The 26,049-nt window shown below is 45.1% G+C and overlaps 2 protein-coding genes across 14 annotated transcripts in view; one reads left to right on the top strand and one right to left on the bottom strand.

Annotated features, from left to right (window-relative positions):
* PTPA (protein phosphatase 2 phosphatase activator) overlaps positions 1 to 6,999 on the bottom strand; it is a 26,405-nt gene extending 19,406 nt beyond the window's left edge. For 8 of the 11 annotated variants that reach the window (XR_009152282.1, XR_009152283.1, XM_058159091.1 and 5 more), the window contains exon 1: positions 2,169 to 2,317. Coding sequence is in view for 8 of the 11 variants with exons in the window: in XM_058159091.1 (XP_058015074.1) it covers positions 2,169 to 2,193 (25 nt within the window). In the remaining 3 variants the exon portion in view is untranslated. Of the gene's footprint in view, positions 1 to 2,168; positions 2,319 to 6,958 lie in introns of those variants that run through there. The other 3 variants (XM_058159094.1, XM_058159095.1, XM_058159096.1) reach the window with 2 other exon arrangements.
* CRAT (carnitine O-acetyltransferase) lies at positions 6,081 to 26,049 on the top strand. Of its 3 annotated transcripts, none has more exons than XM_058159090.1 (14): positions 6,081 to 6,205; positions 11,724 to 11,987; positions 12,854 to 12,972; positions 15,713 to 15,766; positions 16,835 to 17,000; positions 17,824 to 17,998; positions 18,670 to 18,848; positions 19,703 to 19,803; positions 20,358 to 20,477; positions 20,915 to 21,037; positions 21,253 to 21,388; positions 22,416 to 22,478; positions 22,696 to 22,833; positions 24,097 to 26,049. In XM_058159090.1, the coding sequence occupies exons 1-14, from the start codon at positions 6,179 to 6,181 to the stop codon at positions 24,310 to 24,312; spliced, it is 1,881 nt and encodes a 626-aa protein (XP_058015073.1). In that variant the 5' UTR covers positions 6,081 to 6,178; the 3' UTR covers positions 24,313 to 26,049. The 3 variants fall into 3 exon arrangements, with proteins under 3 accessions (XP_058015073.1, XP_058015071.1, XP_058015072.1); XM_058159088.1 differs by lacking the exon at positions 6,081 to 6,205 and adding an exon at positions 6,304 to 6,458; XM_058159089.1 differs by lacking the exon at positions 6,081 to 6,205 and adding an exon at positions 8,107 to 8,249.

Below are 26,049 nucleotides of genomic sequence, written 5' to 3'. Positions count from 1 at the left end.
GCTGGCTGGCGCGCATGCTGGTCTTCGGGTTTCCGGTGCTCCGGCACGCCACATGCACATGCATGCACACATGTTCCGGTTTAGGCACTAGGTGCCAAAAAGGTTTGCCATCACGGCCCTAAACCGTTTCAGACAAATGGTTGTCCAATCTCCAATATCTGGAGACGGGAAGAACTGGAAAAGATAACCAAATACAAAGGGCCGCGAATAGAAATAGAAGGACTGTGGCAAAAGAAAGCAAAGAATAAGCCCCTTTGGGGCAATCCCAAAACATCTGGAGCATCACTTGAACACCATCGGCACTGACCAAATCCGCATCGGTCAATTGCAAAAGGCATTTTGACTTAGAACAGCCTACCTCCTGCAACTTAACACCATCAAACAACATCTGTCTATGACTCCATAGGTGGGCCAAAATGCCAAACCCAGCCTGAACTGAACTGGCTGTATGATGAATCATAATTTATTATTTGAACACCTGAATATCATCGTCATTGGCAAATTCACCATCAGTCAATTGCAAAAGGCAGCTCTATCAGCAACTGCAACCCCATCAAAGAGCTACCTCTGCCCATTCCAGGTCCTTGGGAAGGTCTCGACAGGTAGACAAAAATGCCAAATCCAGTCTGAACATCTTGCAGATTGTACAATGGACCACAATAACTACCTGAACATTTGAACAGTATATCAGCATTGACAAATTTACCATCGGTCAATTGCAAAAGGCAATTGGAACAGCAGCTACCTTTATATCTGTAACACCGTCAAAAAGCCACATCTATCTATGCCAGTTGCTTATGAATAAAATAGCAAATAGGTGAATAAAATAGTAAATCCAGTCTGAACATTTGACTCTGGGTGACTGGGCAACCAACCGTAACAATATATGATTTGAACATTTGAATACTATCCGCATTGACAACAACCCCTCTGAGGTAATTGCAAAAGGCAGCTTTGCCTGGAGCAGCTTACAGGCCATCCTCGATTTACAACAGTTCATTTAATGACCGTCCAAAGTTACGGCGACACCGAAAAAAAGGACCATTTTTCACACTTACAACCACCGCAGCCTCCTCACGGTCACGTGATTTACATTCACACGCTTGGCCACCGATTCACACTTACGACGGTCGCCGTGTCCCTGGGTCGCGTGATCCCCTTTTTACGACCTTCTGACAAGCAGAGTCAACGGGGGGAGCCGGATTCGCTTAACGACCGTGTTACCGACTTACAGCCACTGCAGTGGTTCGCTTAGCAACCGTAGCAGGAAAAGGTCGTAAAACGGGGCAAAATTCGCATAACCAACGTTTCACTTAGCAGCAGAAACGTTGGGCCGATATATAATAGAATATACGATCATTACCGCGTATACACAAATGTTGGAAGTTGAAAGATTATGATTATGTATATCTAAATACTATTATTGTTATTATTATTATGATGATGTTGTATAAAGTATGTGACCCAGACTGTTCACTAAGCACTTATGGATGTTAAAAGGAAAAAACTATAAATAAAATTAATTAATAATTTGGCTCCGTTGTGGTCGTAAGTCGAGGCCTGCCTGTATTTATTTATTTATTTATTTTATTTATTTATTTTATTAAATTTTTATACCGCCCTTCTCCCGAAGGACTCAGGGCGGTGTACAGCCAAGATAAAACACGAAATATATACAAATTTAAAACATTTAAAACCTAGCAAATTACAAAAAGGCTGATAATTAAAATTTAGTTCTAAAATTTTAAAAATGTTAATAAAACCCCGAATTAAAATTTAACACTATTATGCCAGTCCCGCTTGAATAAATAGGTGTGTTTTGAGCCCCACCCCGGGATAAAAAGGCCAAATTCCCGTCTGACGGTGCCAGCAACCATAATCCCCAGCCTTGTTATTATGGGATGGAGCCTCGCCCCCCTCCCCACACAAGGGGCCCCTGAGGTAAGACCCCCCCCCCTCACCCATCGTTTTCTCTCACGGGGGTGTTTTGTTTCCTCCCTCAGAGGGGAAAAAAAAGGACGCCCTCCCCCGGCGCACCCGCGAGGGGGTTACGACGACCCTGCAAGGTAGGCCGTTCTTCCTCTTGGAGGGGAGGCGGATTCCCTTTCCCCCGCCCTGGCCCGCTGGGGAGAGGGGAGGGTTTCATTTCGGGGCTGGCTGGCCCTTACCCGGCTGCCGCTCGCTCTCGGCCATCTTCTCGGGACTGAGGAGGAACCGCCGCCGCCGCCTTTCAGCCCTCACCACCTGACGGCCCTGAGGAACCGCCGGCCCACCATCTTGGAAAAGGGCAAAGCCGCCGGCGGCGAATAGGAAAGCGCGAAGGGGAAGCCGGGGCGGCCATGTTTGTCAAGGGACACGCCGAGTCGGCCCAGGGCGTCAGCGGTCGACGCCGCTTCGGCCATGTCGGCGAAGGGCAACGAAGCCTTCCAGGGAGAGGAGGCCGACGGGCAACCGTTACTACTGCGTCCGCGCGTGCGCCTGGCTCGGACGGTGGGAAAGCGGAGGTGCTACAGGTGCTCGGCCTCTAGAGGGCGCTCCAATGATGCGGATAATTTTATCCCGCTTTTTATTTTTTTATATATATATAATGTATATAATATATATATATAAATATATTATATATATATATGTATATATATATATGTATAAATATATAAATATATATATTATATATATATATGTAGGTCTTTGGTTATTCGGGTTTTCTCCCGCGTAAAATTGGAAGTACAATTGGAACTACATACAAACACCTGCGAAAACCCCAGAAAACATATATATATATATGTATAAATATAAATGTGTGTGTGTATATGTATATGTATATAGATATCTAAACACACACATATATACATACATACACACATATATATACACACATATACACACCTAAAACTCAAGGCAGCAAAGCCCAACTTTATATTATATTATTATACTAATATTGTATTGTATTGTTAGTATAGTGTGTGTGTATATATATATATATATTACATATATGTTTTCGGAGGTTTTCACGGGTATATGTATGCAGGTTTTGGTATGTTCGGGTCTTTTCCCGTGTAAGATTGGAAGTATTTAGGCAACGTTTCAATGAGATCTCACTCATCATCTTCAGACTTTGGCTTAACTTACATAAGAACAAAGCCAAAGCCTGAAGACGATGACTGAGATCTCATCGAAACGTTGCCTAAATACTTCCAATCTTACACGGGAAAAGACCCGAACATACCAAAACCTGCGTATATTACATATCGTATATTTATTTTACATTATATTACAATACATTGCAATACATTAAAGCATAACATAGTATTATACTATACTATACTATTACTATACTGTATACTATACTATACTATACTATTATATTCTTATTTTAATTCTACATAATACATTAATCATACCATAGCATAATATTATACTATGCTATACTATTCTATTCACTTTATATTTATTGTATGAGTGTTTAATTTGCAAGCCACCCAGTCTTTAGTCAGGATGGGTGGCTACAGAAATTGAATAAACAAAACAAACAATTTCTTTTTTATGGATTTATTCCTTAGGCTTAGATTCGGCTTTTTCACCACAAACACATTCTTAAAAAATGTATTGCCACTACGTCTATGCTACTCTAATCCCAAGCTAAATATTTACTGAAATAAATGTCTATAAAATACTATTGTTTTGTGAATTTTGATTTGCTCCTATTCTTTTATTCTGTACGGTGCCCAGAACAGGAAGACTGGGGCACTTAGCAAATGCCCAGTTTGCATAAAAGAATAGAATAGACTTCTTTATTGGCCAAGTGTGATCGGACACACAAGGAATTTGTCTTTGGTGCATATGCTCTCAGTGTACATAAAAAGACAAGATACATTCGTCAAGAATCATAAGGTACAACACCTAATGATAGTCATAGGGTACAAATAAGCCATCAAATCATACTAAGAAGCAGTCAATATAAATCATAAGGATACAAGCAACAAGGTTACAGTCAATACAGTCATAAGTGGAAGGAGATGGGTGATAGGAAGGATGAGAAGATTAATAGTAGTGCAGACTTAGTAAATAGTTTGACAGTGTTGAGGGAATTATTTGTTTAGCAGAGTGATAGTCATGATCGCAGATAAAGTCGCCAAGGTGGAAAAACTCCCAACTGACAAAAGTATTCAGAGTTCCTTTAGGCAAAATATTTAAAATGCATAAACCGCCCTTTATTAAGATCCAAAGACAATATACATCTGCTTTGCAGGGGGGGGAAATGGCCAGGATTTGTCTTAATTCCAACTGTTGATGCTCCGTGGTTGCTTCCTGCTTTGGTTAATGAATGAGTCATATCGATTCTTAGAACTGTGTTGACTTTGGCAACCTGCAACTGTAGACAATCACTCAAGTCACTTTTTATCTTTGAACCCACAAGCGAGCTGCCTTCCTTGCCAGCTTTCATCCAAGGTCCTGTTTGTCTTTTGGGCTTACAACCATGCCCCCCCCGCCCCCAAATATTTTTACCCATAATCCACATCCCTGAATGTTCATCTATTTAATCGTGTGTCCACCTTCTGCTTCCACCCTTGTTTTACAGTCGGAACAAGTATTTCTCAAGTTGGCAACTTTAAGACGGGTGGACTTCATCATCTCCCAAATTTCCTCAACCAGCAGGCTTTAGGATGGATGGACTTCAACTCCCAGAATTCTCCAGCCAGCATGCTTTAGGATGGGTGGATTTCCAGGAGGCTAGCGAGGGAATTCTGGGAGTTGAGGTCCACCCATTTTAAAATTGCCACTGTTGAAAAACAGTGTTTTAGTTAGTGATGATTTAGCACGTTATGCAAACTCGGTTTGTTTTCTTAATCATTTCCTAAAGAGACCCATCCAGATTCTTTGGCACTCTAACCAAATGGTTTCCCGATTCCTGCCCTGTCTTTTTAAAATTTGATTAATTAAGAGTATTATAACACTTAAGTATTAAAATGCATTATGTTGTTTTGTTTCAGTGGCATCTGTACAGCATTGACTGCAGATGATGTAACATTCTAATGTTTACCTAACTTAGACTAAAAGGACAAAAAAGATTTACACAAGCATTAACTATGATTTGCAATGACAGTATTAATAAATGTAAGGCGGGTTTAGTTTTTTGCATCCAAAGCTAAATATAGTACAGTAGAGCATATACAAAGCTCTGCCAATTACACCAAAATATTTGTTGCACAATAAAGCTGAATACTTAACAGTGAAGGTCTCTGCCTCGCTGTTCCTTATTATTGTCTGTGCACGTGAAGAGAAAGAGGAAATAGACCAATGGGTAAAAAACGGCAAGAAGAAAAATAGAAGGGGGGAAAAATAATATGGAAGAAAGGCAAAAAAGAGGAAAAAATAAAAGAACGTAAGAGGAGAAGGGAAAAGGAGGAAAAGAATAAAAGAGGAAAAGTATAAAAGAATAAGAAGGATGGAATAAGAAAGAGAAGAGGAAAAGAAAAAAGGAGGAAAAGAACAAAAGAGGAAAAGTATCAAAGAAAAGGATGGAATAAGAAGGAAAAGTATAAAAGAAAAGAGGAGGAAAAGAATAAAAGAGGAAAAGCAAAACAGAAAAGAAGAAAGGGGGAAAAGGATGAGAGAATAAAAGGAAAAGGAAAAAAGGGAAACAACGAACGGATGAAAGAGGAAAAGAAATAGGAAAGGAAGAAATGAAAAGAAGAAAAAGATACAGAATGGAGAAACAGAAAAGAGGAAAAGGAATAAAAGAAAAGAAAGGGGGGAAAATGTAAAAGAGGAATAGCAACCCCCATTTGGTCCCCCCCCTTCCCGCTTCCTTTACTCCTAAACTTTTAGAAGCCAACCTGCCAAGCGCCCCTCTCCCTTCCGTTGATCTCCCGGTGGCCTCCCATCCGCGCCCTAAAAACTCCCTCGCATCCAAATCCCTTTGCATGGAGGGGGAGGCGCGGGGGGGGGGATCTTGCCCTTTCCAAGCATGGCGAGGAGTGGGGGGGGATAAATGCAGGATGCCCGGGCCAAAGATGGCTGAGCCTGGGACTCCGCCCCCCCCCTCCCTTCCCCCCCCCCAAAAAAAAGCAGCCGCGGGCGGGGCCGAGGCTGCAGGTTGCGCCGGATCGCGGACTTTGCTCGGCGGGCAGGGCATTGCGCGGGTTTTGCAAACAGCCGCCGCTCTTTCACCGGCGCAATGCTCGCCTTCCTAGCCAGGAACATGGTGAGTCCTTTTTTTGCAAAGGCTGCGCGGGCGCCCGCTTGGCGATCCAGAAGGCTTCGGCCATGGGGGGGCTGGGGGGCTCCTGGGCCCGTTGCGCGGGCGGGGATCGCGGGCAGGGCAAGGGAGGGAGGCCCCCTCCGCCTCCTTCCTTCCTTCCTTCCTTCCTTTCCTTCCTTCCTTCTTTCTTCCCTTTGGCAAACCGATGTGGACTTTCGCTTTTGCGCACGGGATGGTCCTGCAAAGCGCGACAAAAGTGCGTGTGTGTGTGTTGTGGTTGCGTTGTTGTGTTTTTTTCCTGCTCGGCACCGCTGTTTCTCTTTGGGTTGGGTTGCAATGCAGCCGGATCCTTTGGGACCCTGGGTTGTTGTTGTTGTCTGGGTTTTTTTTTTTGGGTGTGGGGGGGAAGATTAGGAGCCTTTGGGTGGGACAAGAATATCCTCCTTGGCCAAAGGAGAGGCCCCCAATCTTGGCTGGTCAGAAGGAAGGAGGTTTGTCCCCTCTAAAAAAGGGGGACAAACCTTTTCCCCCCCCCCGCCCCCTTTAAAAAAAAAAAGAAAATTGGGGGGGCGGGGGAATCTCATTTTTGCCTGTTTTTGTTTTGTTTCTTGTGGATCCAAGAATAAGAAACGGAAGGGGCAAAAACAAATAATTGCTTTTTTTTTTCATTCGGCAAGAAATAACACAAAGAATCGCAGCCCCGAAACAAACAGGGTCACAATTTTGGAGATCGAATGCAAGGAGTCCCCGACTTACCGTGGTTCGTTGAGTGACCGTTTGGAGATGATGACGAGGGCAAAAAGTGGCTTGTGACCGTTTCTTTCACGTGGCCTACGATGCATTATTGCCCAGGGTCACGTCACCAAAACTGAGAATTTTTTTTTGTTTTTGGCAACGGGCTCATCATTTGGTTTCATGCTCTCTTAAGTTTGCATTGGCCGGCCTTCCTTTCTTCCTTTTAATAATTAGCTGTTTTATTAAATAAACAAAGTATGTAGGTGGAGCTAATTAGCTTCCTCCTTGCAGAGAACCGAGGCGGTTAAGGTTCCACTAATAATTAGGATAACTTCATTAGCACCAATGTAATCGATGCCTTGCAGCGGTGTTAAGTCCTCTATTTGTGCCAAAAGGGGCCGCGACGTTCGTCGTTAAGCAGTACGGTCATGAACCAAGGCATCGCACGGCCATGACGAATCTCTCTTGCCGTGGTCGTTAAGCGAATCGCTGCCGTCATTCAGCGAATCCTGCTTCTCTCCATTGACGTTGCTTGTCAGGAGCTGGCTGGGAAAGTCGTAAATGTTGATCACATGACCCCGGGACAGGAAAAACTGTCATAAGTACATGTCAGTTGCCCAGTGCTTAAATTTCAATCAAGTGACCTGAGGGATGTTATGATGCTCGTGGGTAGTACAAGGACGAGCTGGAAGTCAAGTTTTTCCATCGCCCAAAGTTTGAACGGTCACTAAACGGATGGTCGTAATTCAAGGATTTAGGTAATGCAATGCTTGTAATGCAAAATTTGAAAGCAAGGGTTAGACCCCCCCCAACCATAATGAGCTCCCCTTGCCAACTGCAAGGGTTCGATTAGAGGCAGTCCACAGCTTAACGACCACAATGGAGCCCAAAATTGCTAAGCGAGACATTAAGTGAGTTTTGCCCCGTTTTACGACCTGTATGAAAAAACAATCACTTTTTCCAATGGCGTTGTAACATGGGACGGTCGTCGCTAAAGAGAACGGTTGTAAGTGAAGGACCACCCGTGGAAGCAAACCACCTACAGTTCATGTTTGTTTAATTAAAGTTGTTGGACTTGCGCAATTCTCCTTGGCCGGGCTGGGTTCCAGGAAAATTTTGGTCATAGTAATTTTATTAATTAGACTTCGGAGAGGCACGGAGCGCTAAGTGGCTTAGCCTGAATTAATCTGGGGTGTGATTAAGGAGGACGCTGAAACTGGGGTTCCTGAAGAAACTTTTCCCCTGTTCAGATTTAGTTTCGGGCATGTTTATTGCCATGCAGGGCGACTCCGGTCGATGCCAACCCCGAATGGTAAGCGCTGTTGGGCATCGAATAGCCCTGAGATGGCGATTTTGGGAGCCAGGCAGAAGCCGGGCAACCAACTGGCAACAACTGGTTTCACTGGGATGCTTGCCCCTGTGCGGGGGTCAGACTGCAAGGGGACCCTTCCAACTCTAGGCTCTTTCCTTCAAAGGAAATGATTTCTTGCACTGGCAGGCAAGGAAGGTGCCGAGCGGGTTGGTAAAAGATGCCTAGCACAATTAAAAAAAATAAAAATTAAATAACAGAGAATTCCCACGCCGGCGGGCTGAATGTTTCTCCTGCTGTTTTAAAAATTGCTTGGAAACTGCCCGCGAAAAAAATGACAAAAGTTGTTTACCACGTCAGGTTGGCAAATAGAAACGGGTTGCACGCTGCTTTTAAAAAGTGCACCTTGAACTGTTTGGGTTTGCGGTAGCAAAAAAAAAATAAAAATCAGATTTTTTTCCCCCTCCACAATTTTTATTTTATGAGGTGCAGCTCGCTTCGAACGGTTGCACGGAGTGGCTAGATGGGGGTTTAAAAATGGGATAGTTTTTAATCTGTTGAAATGAATCTGTTCATAATCTGTCTTGTTTTAATTGCCTTAATTCTTTTTCTGTTTGCCATTTTGTATAATCCGTAAGCTGGACTTACTGGACTTGGGCAACTGCCGGACCTTCGGACTTTCCGCCGAGAGCTGAAGACCTATTTGTTTGTTCGCGCAGGACTGGCATAGGATTTTAATAGGATTTTAATTAGTTTTAATGTTTTAACATTTTAAAATTTGGGGTTTTATTCTAAATGTTTTAATTCGACCATTTGTATAATAAGTTTTTTAAACTATGGTTTTATGTGTATATTGCTGTTGTTTTTTATTATGGCTGTAATAATAATACTGTAATAGTAACCGCCCTGAGTCCTTCGGGAGAAGGGCGGTATAAAAATTTAATAAATAAATAAAATAAATAAATAAGCAGCCCATCTTCAATTTACAGAGGAGGTGAGCGGCACAAACCTTTAATAATTAACCAATAAATCATAATGAAGTAGAATACAAGATGTTAGTTAGCCTTTGTTAGTTGAAAAAGGAGGCTACCAAACTCCGGGTTTTGAGCCCTTAGGTAGCGTAGTTCAGTTGAGTTGGAAGCTTTCATCGCTAAATGTTATGGTTTTTAAGTGAGTTGTGCTCCATTTTACAAAAAAAAAAAATTTCAGCATTAAACGATCCAGCTTCCCTCATTGACTTTGCGTGTCGGAAGTTGGTCGGGAGGTCGCAAAAGGCTGTGATCCCAAGATACTTCAACTGTTGTGCATACATGCCGGTTGCCAAGCACTTACAATGTGGAGATGTTGCAGTGGTCGTAAATGCGAGGACTGATCGCATTTTTTAGCACTGTTGTGACTACAAACCGTCATGAAACAAATGGTCTTAAATCAAAGACTATCTGATTTTAAAAGCAGGAGCATCAGTTCTGTTAGGGTTATTGCAGCTGTATAAATGTATTTTTAGCGCATCTATAAATAAATCACCCGGGGGGGGGGCATTAATTGCATTGCTTTCCTTTAAGTGCAACTGTGGCTTTTAATTTTGCTTGTTAATTTTGATTGGGATTTCACAGTGACCCCTTTGGGGGAGGGTGCCTTAAAAATAAAACGTCCGTACCTATTTTTTAATTGAGATTTTGCACTGTTCCGCTGATCTATTACCAAAGTAAATGATTAGCCTGAATTAAAAAGTTAAGCCTCCAACCCGGATTACTGTTATTCAAGAAATCCTTTAAAAGTTTGGCGGATTTTGTTAGGGGATTATTGGCGAGGAAAAACCAGTGTTGGCCTTTCCCAGTTGTTAAGGAGCTGCCCGGAAGAAGAGGGAGTCAAGCTATTCTCCAGAGCGCCTGAGGACAGGACAAGAAGCAATGGGTGGAAACTAATCAAGGAGAGAAACAACTTAGAACTAAGGAGAAACTTCCTAACAGTGAGAACAATCAACCAGTGGAACAGCTTGCCACTAGAAGTTGGGAATGCTCCAACACTGGAGGTTTTCAAGAAGAGACTGGACAGCCATTTGTTTGAAATGGTGTACGGTCTCCTGCTCGAGCAGCGGGTTGGACTAGAAGACCTCCAAGGTCCCTTCCAACTCTGTTATTCTGTTCAGACCGTTTATGTTTTGAAAGGCGAGCGAGCCACATTTCTTCCTTCCCTGCCTGCTTTTCAAAATCCAAATTAGAAGCTGGCAAGGTCTCCCTCAACCCTCATGCCACTCAGGGCGTGACGCTCAAGGCATCGCATACCACGTGCTTGCTGGAAACGTGGAGGGAAGATCTTAGCACCAAAACACTCCGGTTGTTTCTGAATTCTTGTGCTTTTCTAAAAATGCTGACCAGCTTCACTATTTTCGCCTTTATTGCTGAGCGCGGATTTTATACGTTAAGAAAGGTTTGGTGTATTAAAGGGACAAAGCAAACTGTAACTTGAGAAATGAAGAGACAAGGAAAAAAAGACAAAAAATGAGAAAGCAGAAAGTAATCAGAAAATAAGAAATCACAAATAAGAAAAAAAAATAGACTTCTGTCTTCCGTACCTTCCTTCCTTTCTTTCCTTTCCTTTCCTTTCTTTTCCTTCCTTCCTTCCTTCCTTCCATCTTTCTTTCTTTCTTTCTTTTTCTTTCTTTCTTTCTCCTTTCTCTCTCTCTCCCTCCCTCCCTCCCTATGAAATTTGAAGTTCATTGGTTATAGCAGTGTTCCTGATCCTTGACAACTTTTAAGAAGTTTTTATCAGCCAGGAGAATTGTGGGAGCTGAAGTCCACATTTCTTTCTTTCTCTATTTCTCCTTCCTTCCTTCCTTCCTTCCTTCCTTCCTTCCTTCCTTCCTTCCTTCCTTCCTTCCCAATTCCCATAATTTTTCTTTCTTTCTTTCAGCAACAAATCCACAGCCCATTACATCAAAAACTTCCTCTCCAAAGCAGGAGAAAAACAGCCCCCTGGAATTGGATGGCTTAATACATGCAAATAAACGAATAATTTTAAAAAATAAATAAATGAATGACCTCTCCTATTTTGAATGGGGGGGAAAAGCCCAGTTTAATTTTTTTTCCGGATGATGACATTTTGGTTTGGCAGCTGGTAGCCTGTTCTCTGAACTGCTAGATTTCTACAAGAAAACAATGTTAGAATAGAATAGAATTTTTTATTGGCCAAGAGTGACTGGACACACAAGGAATTTGTCTTGGTGCATACGCTCTCAGTGTACATAAAAGAAAAGATATCTTTGTCAAGAATCATAATGTACAACACTTAATGATAGTCATAGGGTACAAATAAGCAATGTTGAATCCCCTTTCCTTATTTCTAGCTTTCTCCATGCAAGGAGTCTTGTTTAAAAAGCAAATTAAGAAAAAACAAGAGTTGTTCATTCACACGTCCGGGTTTCCTACGAGCGACTGGCGAAGGAACACTCACAGTTGTGCTGTTGTGTGTTAACAGGCGAAGCCGTCCAGCTGGTTGAAGCCGGTGGCCTTGCGGAAGTTAGGAGGTCGCTACCTGACCCACCAGGAAGGCCTGCCCCATCTGCCTGTCCCCCCACTGCAGCAAACTTTGGATCGTTACCTGTTGATGCTGGAGCCCATCATTAGCGAAGAGGAGTTGAGCCACACCAAAGATCTGGTGCGAGAGTTTCGGAAAGCGGGCGGCGTCGGAGACCGCTTGCAGAAAGGGCTGGAGAGAAGAGCGCGGAAGAACGAGAATTGGGTAGGTGGGACCCTGAGCACCGGGGGTGGGTGGGTGAGCGGGCGGGGGGGGGGAAGTGTGTAGGGTTTTAGAGACCTGTTGGTAGAGATTCTCAGTCATCCATCAGGTGGAGGTTGTCCTAAAGCTGCTTTTCAAAATCCAAATTAGAAGCTGGCAAGGTCTCCTCAACCCTCATGCCACTCAGGGCGTGACGCTCAAGGCATCGCATACCACGTGCTTGCTGGAAACGTGGAGGGAAGATCTTAGCACCAAAACACTCCGGTTGTTTCTGAATTCTTGTGCTTTTCTAAAATGCTGACCAGCTTCACTATTTTGCCTTTATTGCTGAGCGGATTTTATACGTTAAGAAAGGTTTGGTGTATTAAAGGGACAAAGCAAACTGTAACTTGAGAAATGAAGAGACAAGGAAAAAAAAAAACAAAGAAAGCCCAGTTGCCTCTTGAAAAAGCACCTTTGAGGATTTTGGAGATCCTTTCCAATCAGTCACTGTGAGAGGGATCTTGCAGTCCTAGTGGACAACCATTTGAATATGAGCCAGCTGTGTGCGGCAGCCAAAAAAGCCAATGCAATCCTAGGCTGCATTAACAGAGGGATAGAATCAAGATCACGTGAAGTGTTACTACCACTTTACAAAGCCTTAGTAACACCACCCAGCTCAGGGCGCATCAAGGATCCCACAGTTGGCTTCCTCCTCCTCTTCCTTTCTCCGCTCCCTCCCTAGCATTGATGATGTCCCTTAGTTTGGTAATGAAACGTCCACAAGAAAACCACCGAGCTCAGAGGCTACCAAGGACCTCTGAGCTACAAATATTCTTATCAATACGTTGGTGCTGCAACTCATTGCATGCTCTCCCTTCTCAACCGAGCTTTCAGACTGGTGGCTGAAAACAGCCTATCTGGAGTATCGGCTGCCGGTGGTCATCCATTCCAGTCCTGGCGTCGTCCTGCCCAAACAGGATTTCCTGGACCGGCAAGGTCAGCTAAGGTAAGCCTCCTTAAGCTTTGTGATTGAGCCTCATTGCTGTCAAAGAGCACCATCTGAAGAGGTGAAAATTTTAGCTTTCAAACAGGGCCTTCAGGGTGGTGGCTCCTTACCCCCGAGATAAAGTTACAGGGAGATGAATAAGATAGATGAATAAATCATTTTTCTTATGATCACTGACCAGTAAGCAAATGCGTTCGTACAGAAGAAATTCACAGGGGTGGGTACTGTACTTAAACGTACTTACGCCCAAATTACATTTGCTTTTATTCGATCTGTTTCGTGTTTTTTTGTTTTGTTTTGTTTTGAATAGTTTGTTGTTCTGTTGTGGTTTTTCTACTTGCAATTTTGTTTTGAACCCCGTGCGTTTTGTCAACCCACCTGGAAGGAAAGCGACATAATCTGAAAAGTAACTTCCTTGCAGGGTAGCATTTTGGATGCGGCCCGTTTTTCCCCACTGTCTAATGGCTGCTTGCAGTGGCGAAATCCTTTTTTTTTTACACTACCGGTTCTGTGGGCGTGGCTTGGTGGGTGTGGCAGGGGAAGGATACTGCAAAATCCCCATTCCCTCCCCACTCCTGGCGGAAGGATATTGCAAAATCCCCATTCCCTCCCCACTCCTGGCGGAAGGATATTGCAAAATCCCCATTCCCTCCCCACTCCTGGGAGAAGGATATTGCAAAATCCCCATTCCCACCCCACTCCTGGGGGAAGGATACTGCAAAATCTCCATTCCCACCCCACTCTGGGGCCAGCAGCCAGAGGTGGTATTTGCTGGTTCTCCGAACTGCTCAAAACTTCTGCTACTGGTTCTCCAGAACCTGCTGGAGTTCACCCCTGGCTGGTAGTATTTTTAGCGTTTCTCCGTCAGGGCTGCCCCTGATTGAGAACACTGGGGGGGGAAAAGGGTTGGGGGTGATATTTGATCTTGCTGGGCGGGGGTCACTTTCCCTCACTAGCCGACCAGGCCCCCTTTCACCTTTCCTCCACTTCTGGGCTGCATTTAAAAATAGCAGCCAATGCAAGGAAAGATCATGCCGGGTGAGTGCATCAAAAAGGAATTTTCCTTCTCCTGCAGCAGCCCTTCCTTTCCCTGACGGGCCTGGCTCCAATCTGCAGATGGACCCCCACGTCTAGCTGGGCCCCCTCCCCCAGCAGAAGGTCACCCGGACAGCACGGTGCTGTTCGAGCATGGCTAGAAAAAACGTGGGCGTTTTTTGCAAAGAGACAGGCATTTTGGGGAACAAGAGCAGTTGTAGTTGGAGAGGTCCAGAGGGCAGCAAACTATCCGAGCAGGGGGAAGAGAAATCAAACGCATCGGATGTTGTGAATTTATCTCAAGGGGAGGTGTTTGTGGGTTTTTTTGCATTATTTTAAAGTCTTGAATTTGGGTGGATTTGCAAAATGTTGCACATTTTATCAGCCAGTCGCTGCCCTTCTTAAGTGACTCACACGGTCGTTAAAACGAATCCACTTCCCCCATTAAATTTGCTTGTTGTAAGCCGGCGGGGAAGTTCGCAAAAAGGGATCACGTGACCCCGGGAGACTGCAATCGTCGTAAAAACCATTTCGGTTGTCAAGCACTCCAGTCCTGATCACGTGGCCATGCAGATACTACAGTGGTTGTAAGTGTGAGGATTGGTCTCAAGTCCCCTTTTTTCAGTACGTGTGCAACTTCACAACGGTCGTTACACAAATGGTTGCAAGTTAAGGGCGGCCTGTCGTGGTTTGTGCGCTTGGGTGTCCTGTCGAAAAAATCTGGGAAAATATTGGGATCCAGTAGGAATGGATAAAATCTTAATTCACAAGTTGGAATCCTGCCTACATTGTAAAAACAAATATTACATTGCTTGGAATAGTTTCTCGGTTGCATAAAATATCTTTAGCTATCTTGGATCTTTGGGGTGGGTGGGAAATCTAGTAATCCAAAGTACCAAAACTGCAGGTAGACGGTGTTTAAATAACAGAATAACAGAGTTGGAAGGGACCTTGGAGGTCTTCTAGTCCAACCCCCTACTCAAGCAGGAGACTCCATACAATTCCAACCTTTTCTTGGAAACCTCCAGTGTTGGAGCGCCCACAACTTCCAGTGGCAAGCTGTTCCAAAATTTTGGGAAAACGCTATCATAATGATGATGGTAATAATATTTAGGAAAGGGATGCGGTGGTTCAGTGGCTAAGATGCTGAGTTTGTCGATCAACAGTTCAGCGGTTCGAATCCCTAGTGCTGCGTAACGGGGTGAGCTCCCGTTCCTTGTCCCAGCTTCTACCAACCTAGCAGTTCGAAAGCAGGTAAAAAAAAATGCAAGTAGAAAAACAGGGACCACCTTTGGTGGGAAGGGAACAGCGTTCCGTGTGCCTTTGGCGTTGAGTCATGCCGGCCACATGACCACGGAGACGTCTTCGGACAGCGCTGGCTCTTCTGCTTTGAAACGGAGATGAGCACCGCCCCCTAGAGTCGGGAACGACTAGCACATATGTGCGAGGGGAACCTTTACCATTAATAATATTTACAATTGCAGCTTCTTCCTTGCAGTGTTTGTCCCCTTGACCTCTGCAGAGATTTGAGCCGGACAGCCCCCTTGTTCCATTTGGCAGAGGGTTTCAGGCCGTTGTCACCTCGGGCAGCTGACCTTGGTAGCTTCCTCCACACCGGCCTGAAACCAGAGACCTCCCTGCTCTTCTGCAAAGCCCCCTCCCCTCCCGCCTCCCCTCCTGACCTGTTTGCTCGTGACTCTTTCAGATTTGCGGCCAAGATGATTGAGGGGGCTCTGGACTTCAAGACGATGATTGACAAGTGAGTCGGAATGCCCTTTTTTTTAATCTCTGAGGGGCTTAAACACGTCCTTCCTGTTTATTCCATTTTGGGAGAACGTGTTAGAATGTGATCCTCCTCTTCCTCCCTGTCTGTCCGTCCATCTCTTTTACTTTTTACTGGAGTTCATTGGGGTATAAAACGCAAACAGAAATAACGGTCGGAAAGGAAAGGGGGAGAAGGACAAAATGAAAAGAAAGAAAAAGGGAGGGTTTGCAGAATCTGGCAAGGCTGAAAGTTTCTCTTTTCCCCTCCTTGTGATACCCGATGATGAGTCGGGTTTTGTTGTGACCCAGCCCCAAGTAGGTAGCAGGAAACTCAGTCCGTGGGAAAAAACAAACTTTATTCGAACAGCTGAGAATTACTTCATTCCCAGTGAAGTTCAACTAAATTAAAGCAAATTCCTCCCAACACAAATTCCTCAGTTCTCTCGCAAACCTTGGTCCAATTAGGCAAACTGCCAAAGGCCTTTCTTGGCAAATGTTCAGAAGTCACAAATACAAAAATAAATGCAAGACGTAGACGAAGCAGAAGACGCAGCTACCAACGTTGTTTTCCGTCAAAGAGCCCAAACGGGATTGGTCTGTTTTAAGCCTTATGGGAGGGGCCAATCATCTCCTGGCGTTACTCCCGAGTCGTCCTCTTTGCTTGAGCTGCTCTTGCCTTCTGGCAGCTCTTCTCATGCGTGCATTAGGAACAGGCTCCTCCTGTTCCTCTGCCTCACTACTGTCAGCCTCTGGAGGCTCTGGAGCCCACACCTCATTCCCCCATGGCCCTGGCCCCACCTCAGCCTCATCGCTGTCCGACTCAGTTGCCAGCTCGGTAGGCTGCTGGCAGACCACAACAGGTTTAATCCAAAAATCAAAACTATCGTTTCCTCTTTGATGCTTTCCCCCCCAATGGGTGACCCTCTGTGGCTGCCCCGAGCAAATACTTTTCAAAAGCCGTTTCCAAATTCCAGATTTTTGTAGCTTTAACACCATCGCCAGCCACGTCTCACTAGACACCTGAGTTTTCTACGACTCACTCTTTCACCTTTTTTCTCTCCAGCGAAACTCTGCCTGTGGAATATCTCGGCGGGAAGCCACTCTGCATGAACCAGTACTACCAGATCCTCTCTTCCTGCCGCATCCCGGGCCCCAAACACGACTCGGTGGTGAACTACGGCAAGGGGAAGAAATCGCCCACCCACATCACCGTGGTTCACAATTTTCAGGTAGGCAGGTGGTCCTTTGAACTTGGTTGTTGCTTGCTGCAGGCGTTTCGTGACCCATCTAGGTAACATCATCAGTGCTATTGAGTGTGACTTGCTCCCTGTTTATACAGAGTAACATAGAATTGTTCTTAGAGTAACGGAGTTAGAAGGGACCTTGGAGGTCTTCTAGTCCAACCCCCTGCTTAGGCAGGAAATCCTACACCACTTCAGACAAATGGTTATCCAACCTCTTCTTAAAAACTTCCAGTGTTGGAGCATTCACAACTTCTGGAGGCAAGTTGTTCCACTGGTTAATTGTTCTAACTGTCAGGAAATTTCTCCTTAGTTCTAAGTTGCTTCTCTCCTGGATTAATTTCCATCCATTGCTTCTTGTCCTCCCTTCAGGTGCTTTGGAGAATAGCTTGACTCCCTCTTCTTTGCGGCAGCCCCTGAGATATTGGAACACTGCTATCATGTCTCCCCTGGTCCTCCTTTTCATTAAACTAGACATGCCCAGTTCCTGCAACCATTCTTCATATGTTTTAGCCTCCAGTCCCCTAATCATCTTCGTTGCTCTTCTCTGCACTCTTTCTAGAGTCTTTTTTACATTGTGGCTTCTAGTATAGGTCTTCTACTCCAATCCCCAGATCAGGCAGGAAACCCTGCACCATTTCAGACAAATGATCGTCCAATCTCTTCTTAAAAACTTCCAGTGTTGGAGCAATCACAACCGAATGCAGTATTCGAAGTGTGGCCTTAGCAAGGCATTATGAAGTGTAATAAATTATAAATTTAATAAATAACAATTTGCCGCTTGATCCCTCTGCTTGTCCTTTTCCCCCAGTTCTTCCAGCTGGATGTTTACAGCAGCGACGGGAGCCCCCTGACCGCCGATCAGATTTTTATTCAGCTGGAAAAGATTTGGAATACGTCCCTTCAAACCAACAAGGAGCCCATCGGGATTTTGACAAGCAACCATCGCAACAGTTGGGCCAAAGCCTACAACAACCTCATCAAAGGTCCGCACCCATTCCTTACTCCCAGGGAAGACCCCACATGGGTTACCATCAATTGCTTGTCATGAACGATTGAGGGAACTGGGTAGGTCTAGTCTAATGAAGAGAAGGGCCGGGGGGACATGACAGCACCCTTCCAACATTTGAGGGGCTGTCACAGAGAAGAAAGGGTCAAGCTATTCTCCAAAGCCCCCGAGGGTGGGACAAGAAGGAACGGGTGGAAACTCATCAAGGAGAGAAGCAACCGAGAACTAAGGAGAAATTTCCTGACAATGAGAATAATTAATCGGTGGAACAGAAGTTTCCTCCAGAAGTTGTGAATGCTCCAACACTGGAAGTTCTTAAGAAGATGGTAGATAGCCATTAGTCCAGAATGGTATAAGGTCTTCTTCTCGAGCAGAGGGTGGACTAGAAGACCACCAAGGTCCCTTTCAACCCTTATTATTCTATGCTCTATTTAGAAGAATTAAAGAGAAATTTCAAACGTTGTGGATGCTCCAATCTCTGGAGGTTTTTAAGAAAGAGACTGGACATCACATTGACTGAAATAGTAAAGGATCTTCTGCTTGAACAGAGGTTTGGACTAGAAGACCTCTGAGGTCCCTTCGAACACTTGTTATTCTGTATTCTGGGTGTGCTGGAGCTGATGAAGCATTTCCTTCCTTCCTTCCTAGACAAGATCAACAAGGAATCTGTGCGCACGATTGAAAAGAGCATTTTCACCGTCTGCTTGGATGCGCCAATTCCTCGGGTTTCAGACGACGTTTATAAGAGTCGGGTGGCTGCCCAGATGTTGCACGGAGGAGGAAGTCGATGGAACAGCGGAAACCGCTGGTTCGACAAAACCCTCCAGGTAACTTGGCGGGGTAGACCTGCCCCCCTGCCTTGTCCAAAATTTTGGCATCCGTCGTCGTGAGGTTTCTGTGCACACATGGAGATGTGGTTGGGGTTTTCTTACCACAATGCCAACGTTCCTCAGATTGCGTCCCTTTTCCAGCTGTTTTAACGTTGTGTTGACAGTTGGGGTGTCAGTCGTCTCCCTCCCCAATTCTAGGAAGCAAGAATTCTGTAGACTTGAGTGCGATGGCTTTAATGCTAGCCTTGGAGTTAAACGCATTCTGATCTTCATTTCTAGTGAGTTCATTAAGTCTAATCTAACAAGGAGAAGGGCCAAGAGTGACAGGATAGAATTCTTCCAATATTTGAGGGGCTGTCACGGAGAAGAAGGGGTCAACCTATTCTCCAAAGCCCCTGAAGGCAGGACAGGAAGCAATGGGTGGACACTTATCAAAGAGAGATCCAACCTAGAAGTAAGGAGAAATTTCCTGACAGGGAGATAAATGATCCAGTGGAACAGCTTGCCACTGGAAGTTGTGGGTGCTCCATCATTGGAGGTTTTTAAGAAGATGGACAGCCATTTGTCCAGAATGGTATAAGGTGTAAGGTCTCCTGTTTGAGCAGGGGTGATTGGACCAGAAGACCTCCAAGGTCCTGTACAGCCCTAGAATTCTATGATTTTTAAGAAAGAGTGGAAGGAAGGAAGAGAAAGAAAGAGAGAGGGAGAGAGAGAAAGAAAGAAAGAGAAAGAAAGAAAGAAAAAGAAAGAGAAAGAAAGGAAACTTGTGTACTGCAGCAATAGAGCCAACAAACCAAGATTCCTTATTATGTGGGTGTTTGTGCCAATTTCATCCGGATTTTTCCTTGCAGTTCATCGTGGCGGAAGACGGGTCCTGCGGCTTGGTGTACGAACACGCGCCGTCTGAGGGCCCCCCCATTGTGGCTCTGTTGGACCACATTGTGGAATACACGTAAGGCAGTTCGGCTTTCAAATAGCTTTTGAACCCTCTGGAACGAACTCCCCCCAGGACTTCGTCAACTTCCGGACCTCCGAACCTTCCGTCGCGAGCTTAAAACACATTTATTCATCTGCGCAGGACTGGATTAGATTTTAAATTTATATTGGTTTTAAATGGGTTTTATTATTTATATTGTTTTTTAATAATTCGGCCTTGTAGAATAAGTTTTTTAATTGTTATTTTAGTCTGTATTTATACGTGCTTTTTACTTGCCTGTGAACCGCCCTGAGTCCCTTGGGAGATAGGGCGGTATATAAATGTGATAAATAAATAAATAAATAAATAAATAAATAAATAAATAAATAAATATTTATTTCTCCCCCCCCCCCCAATTTCTGGCCACCGATCCAGCTTTGTTGGGCGCTGTTCACTCTTCAGTCGATATTTGCTCGTCTTTTCAACATGTGTTTCAAATTCAAAAACCTTCTTTCTCTCTTAAAAAAAAAACTAGACAATTTTTTTTTAAATTTTCTGTGCTTCAACTATGCCCTTTTTGCTTTCGGTAGAAAGAAGCCACAGCTTGTAAGATCTCCCATGGTCCCATTACCAATGCCAAAGAAACTGCGGTTTAACATCACCCCGGACATCAAGAACGATATTGAAAAGGCCAAACAGAATCTCAACATGTGAGTAAGCTTCAGCCTCATGAAAAGTGGGGTGTAGCGTTTCCTGCCTGGGCAGGGGGTCGGACTAGAAGACCTCCCAGCTCCCTTCCAAACTCTGTTGTTTCTCTATTCTGTATTCATCCGATCGGTCCGTACAGGTAGTCCTCAATTTACAATTCGTTTAGGGATCCGTTTGAAGTTTGAAATTTGGGTTTCAGGTGTCACAAATTGAGGAGGACTTGTAAAGGATCCCTTCGAGCAGGGGTCTCCAACCTTGGCAACTTGAAGACTTGTGGACTTCAACTCCCAGAGTTCCTCAGCCAGCTTTGCTTTGCTTTGCTTTGCTGGCTGAGGGATTCTGGGAGTTGAAGTCCACAAGTCTTAAAGGTGCTAAGGTTGGAGACCCCTGCCTTAGAGGAGCTGTTGTTCGATCCGGTTTTCCATCCTTTTTCCTGCAGCATGGTGCAAGATCTGGATATCAAAGTGACCGTATTCCATCAATTTGGGAAAAATTTCCCCAAGTCGGAAAAAATAAGTCCGGATGCTTTCATTCAAATCGCTTTGCAGTTGGCTTATTACAGGTAAATGGGGAGCTGGGTTGGGTTTTCTCGATTCTGCTGGTGGGCTTTTATTGTTTGAGGATAAAAATCACTTCTCCTTCCTCTTCCCTTCCTCCTTCCTTCCTTCACTTCCATGAATTCCTTTCCCTTTCCGGAAGCCAGTTTTAATTTAGGATAGGGGAACTCTACATTTCCTATTTCCAATCTTTGCTTCTTTTTCTCGTTGTGTTTTCAAGGATGTATGGGGAGCTTTGCTCCACTTACGAGAGTGCCTCGCTTCGGATGTTCCGCCTGGGACGGACGGACACCATCCGCTCGGCCTCCGTGGATGCGCTGAAGTTTGTACAATCCATGGGTGCTGACAACATCCAGGTAGGCTATTTGGCATCCATGTTTTACCCGTGATCGTCTTTTAATGAACCCCCTAATCCTTTGCGTGGTGAAGCATCTGGGTAACTGAATGGAGCTGAGTGTTTACTGGCCGAATGCCCTTCCTGTCGCCAATGCGGAGTTTTGTTCAGCAGATATATATTCTCATTTGTGCCCAGAGAGAGAAATAGCTGCCTCTACCTAGGATCGAACTCGGAGCCTCCTGATTGTAAGGCGAAAGCTCCACCTCTAGGCCACCGCGCCAAATGCCGTTGCTAGTCTTTTAAGCCTTATGGGAGGGGCCAATCATCTCTTGGCCTTACTCCCGAGTCGTCCTCTTTGCTTGAGCTGCTCTTGCCTTCTGGCAGCTCTTCTCATGTGTGCATTAGGAACAGGCTCCTCCTGTTCCTCTGCCTCACTACTATCAGTCTCTGGAGGCTCTGGAGTCTGCACCTCAGTCCCCGATGGCCCTGGCCCCACCTCTGCCTCCGACGCAGAGCCCTCATCCGGGCCTTCTCCACCTCCAGGACTGGCCCATGCTCTTCCTCAGCCTCATCGCTGTCTGACTCCTTTGCCAGCTCCGCAGGCTGCTGGCGGACCACAACAGTCCTGCTTTTCATGTCCAAGCGGATTCTTGCTTTTATGGAATCTTAAGTTGAATATTTATTGTCATTTTTTTAAAAAAAATGGAGAATAACAGCTGTAGACAGGTGAAAGATTAGGACCTTTTTCAAGTGGATCAGAGACTAAAAGAAAAACCAGGTTTCCTCAATCAGCCCTTAACAACGGTTTACAGCTGAAAAGCAAAACTCTTCTTTAACCAGATTTATCGAAAGGGGAAACGGTAGAGATAACTTAAGTCTCTTGCTAACCACCCATTGACACATGGGAGAGATGGTGACCTGTTTTCCAGAGAAAGGAAAACAAGAGGAAGGTGTCCTATACTTGTAATATTTTGCAAATCGCTGCCATCTTTCTGGGACTCTTAGAAGCGCCTGACGGTTGTGTTTTGCGGTTGTTTCTTCCTTAGGATCAAGAGAAGGCAGAATTGTTGAGACGAGCCACCCAAGCACACCGAAACTATACGGACATGGTGGGTGTTGTTGTTGTTATTACTATTATGCATTATAAATAACCATGTTCAACATATGGTTTATTGCATATAACATTCTTTGTAATTCGCTACGTTGTATGGTGTAGAAGTTTTGTTGTAGTTCTTGTTACCATGGCTGGGTTTTCTCGCACAATCGGCCAATGTTGAGAATGACAAAATTGTTCCCGTCGGGTTGTTTCTCTCTCTTTCCCCGTAGGCCATTAGAGGAAACGCAATCGACCGTCACCTTTTGGGCCTGAAACTGCAAGCGATCGAGGATCTGGTGAGCATTCCCGAACTCTTCATGGACACCGCCTACGCCGTGGCCATGCACTTCAACCTTTCCACCAGCCAGGTGAGCTGGCGCTGCAGTGGATCAGGGTCTCGGGGGTTCTTTCTTTCCACGTTGATTTATTGGGTGGTTATGCACTGCCTCCAAGCCATAGGTAAAGGTAAAGGTTCCCCTCGCACATATGTGCTAGTCGTTCCCAACTCTAGGGGGTGGTGCTCATCTCCGTTTCAAAGCCGAAGAGCCAGCGCTGCCTGAAGACGTCTCCGTGGTCATGTGGCCGGCATGACTCAACGCCAAAGGTGCACAGAACGCTGTTACCTTCCCACCAAAGGTGGTTCCTATTTTTCTACTTGCATTTTTTTACCTGCTTTTGAACTGTTAGGTTGGAAGAAGCTGGGACATGTAACAGGAGCTCACGCTGTTATGCGGCACTAGGGATTTTTTATTTTTATTTGCATTTATATCCCGCCCTTCTCCGAAGACTCAGGGCGGCTTACACTATGTCAAGCAATAGTCTCATCCATTTGTATATTATATACAAAGTCAACTTTTATTGCCCCCAACAATCTGGGTCCTCATTTTACCTCCCTTATAAAGGATGGAAGGCTGAGTCAACCTTGGACCTGGTGGGACTTGAACCTGCAGTAATTGCAAGCAGCTGCTGTTAATAACAGACTGCATTAGTCTGTTGAGCCACCAGAGGTCCCTTAAACTGAATTAATTTGAACTGCCAACCTTCTGATCGACAAGCTCAGCTTCTTAGCCACTGAGCCATCGCATCCCTCTGCCTCCAAGCCATGTTTTGTATTATTATATTTCTCCTGAGGGTTTTTTTTTTTTTGGTGGGGGATGTTCAGAACAATTTGCAGTCCTCAACTTATGACCATAACGAAGCTTGCTCGTCTGGTTTTAAGTGGTGATGGTCGTAAATGGGGTAACCAATTTGAGGGGGTGGGAGAAAAGCTGAAATGGGGGAAGGACCCCTGGTTTAAATCCACCCATTCATCCACGTTGATTTTACTGGATTTGTATCCTGCCTTTATTATTTTTACAAATAACTCGGGGCAGCAAATATACCCAACTTCCTCCTATTTTCCCACTATTAACAACCACCCTGTGAGGTGGGTTGGGCTGAGAGCGAGGGATTAACCAAGTTACCACCTGGCTTTCATGCCTAAGGCAGGACTAGAACTCTCCATCTCCTGGCGATTGGCCCAAAGTCACCCAGTTAGCTTTCATGCCTAAAACGGGACTTGAACTCACCGTCTCTTGGTTTCTAGCCCGGTGCCTTAACCACTAGACCAAAACGTCCTCTCCTCCCTGCAGGTGCCTGCCAAGACAGACTGTGTGATGTGTTTTGGCCCGGGGGTGCCGGACGGCTACGGCGTTTGCTACAACCCCATGGAGGAGCACATCAATTTTGCCATCTCGGCTTTCAACAGCTGCAGTGAAACCAACGCCGCCCGGATGGCCCATTACTTGAAGCAAGCGTTGCTGGACATGCACCTCTTGCTCCAGTCCAACCCCAAGTCCAAACTTTGAGAGGGGAAGCGGCGAACGACCTGTTCGAATTACTGACATCTGGGTGGGCTTCATCCACACCCTGGACTCCCCCCTCCTCCTCCTCCTTGAAGGAGGGAAAACTTTTCCTGGTTGCACGTAGACTTCGCAGGATGGAAATGAACTTCATCACTCAACAGGGACGATTAGCTGCCCCGTCCGTCCGTCCGCCTCTCCCTGCTTACCTTCCCTCTGTTCCTATCAGTCTGTGCCTTTAGAGAGGTTTCGTGGGGAGAATGGGGAAGGGGGGGGTGGGGGCTTGTGAATCAAGGGGAATCTGGACCTTCCTTGGTTGCTGGGTAGAAAGAGAAGGTCTTGGCTCAAAGCCTCCTGAGAAGTTTGGCCCAGGATTTTGCACAATGTTTGTTTGCCATGTGAATATGCACGTCTTGTTTCGCGGCATCTGTCGGTATGGTGGTTTTCATGGTAGAGCCATTTTATGGTTTGATGCTAAAGATTGCGTCCCCTTCTTCCTCTCCCCTTTCCTTCACCTCTTCTTCCTCTCCTTCTCCATCATCACTATCGTCCTTTCTCCTCCTTCTCTTCCTTCTGCATCATTCCTATTTGTTCTCCTCTTCCTTCTCCATCTTTTTCTCCATCACTTCCTTCTCCTTGTCCTCCTTCTCCATCTCTTCCTCTTCCTCCATTCCTCTTCCTTCTCCATCTCCTCCTCCATCATCATTCCTCCTCTTCCTTCTCCATCTCCTCCTTTCTCCATCCTCATTCTCGTCCTCCTCCTCCATTTCTTCTCCTATCATCCCTCCTTCTCCATCATCATTCCTCCTCCTCCTCCATCTCATTCTCCTTGTCCTCCTTCTCCATCTCTTCCTCCTCCCCTTATCATCCCTCCTCCATCTCCTCTTCCTCCATCATTATTCCTTCACTTCTTCTCCATCTCCTCTTCCTTCGTCGTCATCCCTCCTCTTCTTCCTTCTCAATTTCCCCTTCTGCTCTTCCATTATTATGCCTTTTTGTTGAGTTGGTCACAATCTTCATCACCCACAGTGCAATTTTGGCCCCGTACAAGTCCTAGTTAACCCATCCACTTTGCTGGGTTACCTGGACCAACAGCTGATTCTTGGATCTTACCAAATTGGCTCAGAGCGTTGTCCTGCATGAGTTGTTATTGAAGATTATTTGAAAATGCCAACATTTTCTAGGATTTTCTGTGCCAATAGACGTTATTTCGTTAAACGATAAGCCTTTATTTTTAACGTATTTTGTTGGGAGATTAGCTCTCTACCAGTTATTTTTAAGCTTCCTTTAGTGGTTTCTGGCTACCCAGTTCTGGATATTTATTTTAAGTCACCCTCATTAAGTCCCCAGGAAACAGATTTTTAGATATCTGCACATTTTTTGTACACTGGCATCTATCTGTCCACACAACCTCCTTAAGTTTTTAGAAGCTACAGTTTGCACAGCCAGAGATAGGGGATCTTGATTGATCTGCCCTTCCACATTGGTTTAGTTTGGTGGATTGTTGTGAACCTGGAAAGCTGCTAATTTGAAAAAGCAGGTTGAACTATTTGGTGCAACCATTCGAGATAGCAAAAAATTGTGCATTTCAGAATGTGGAATAAGATGTAGATGGAAGACCTGCAGCATGGCTAAAAGCCAACTTTTGGGGTTCGTTGCAATAAAAATAGTGCCCACATTTTGAATAATAAAATGTTTTGTTTCTAGAATGGAGAGAAACCGAGATACAGCTCTTTCCTTTCT

This window comes from Ahaetulla prasina, chromosome 16, assembly GCF_028640845.1.
Source record: "Ahaetulla prasina isolate Xishuangbanna chromosome 16, ASM2864084v1, whole genome shotgun sequence".
NCBI lineage: Eukaryota > Metazoa > Chordata > Lepidosauria > Squamata > Colubridae > Ahaetulla > Ahaetulla prasina.
Note: the sequence above shows the minus strand (reverse complement) of the source record. Positions and strands in the feature narration are given on the sequence as shown.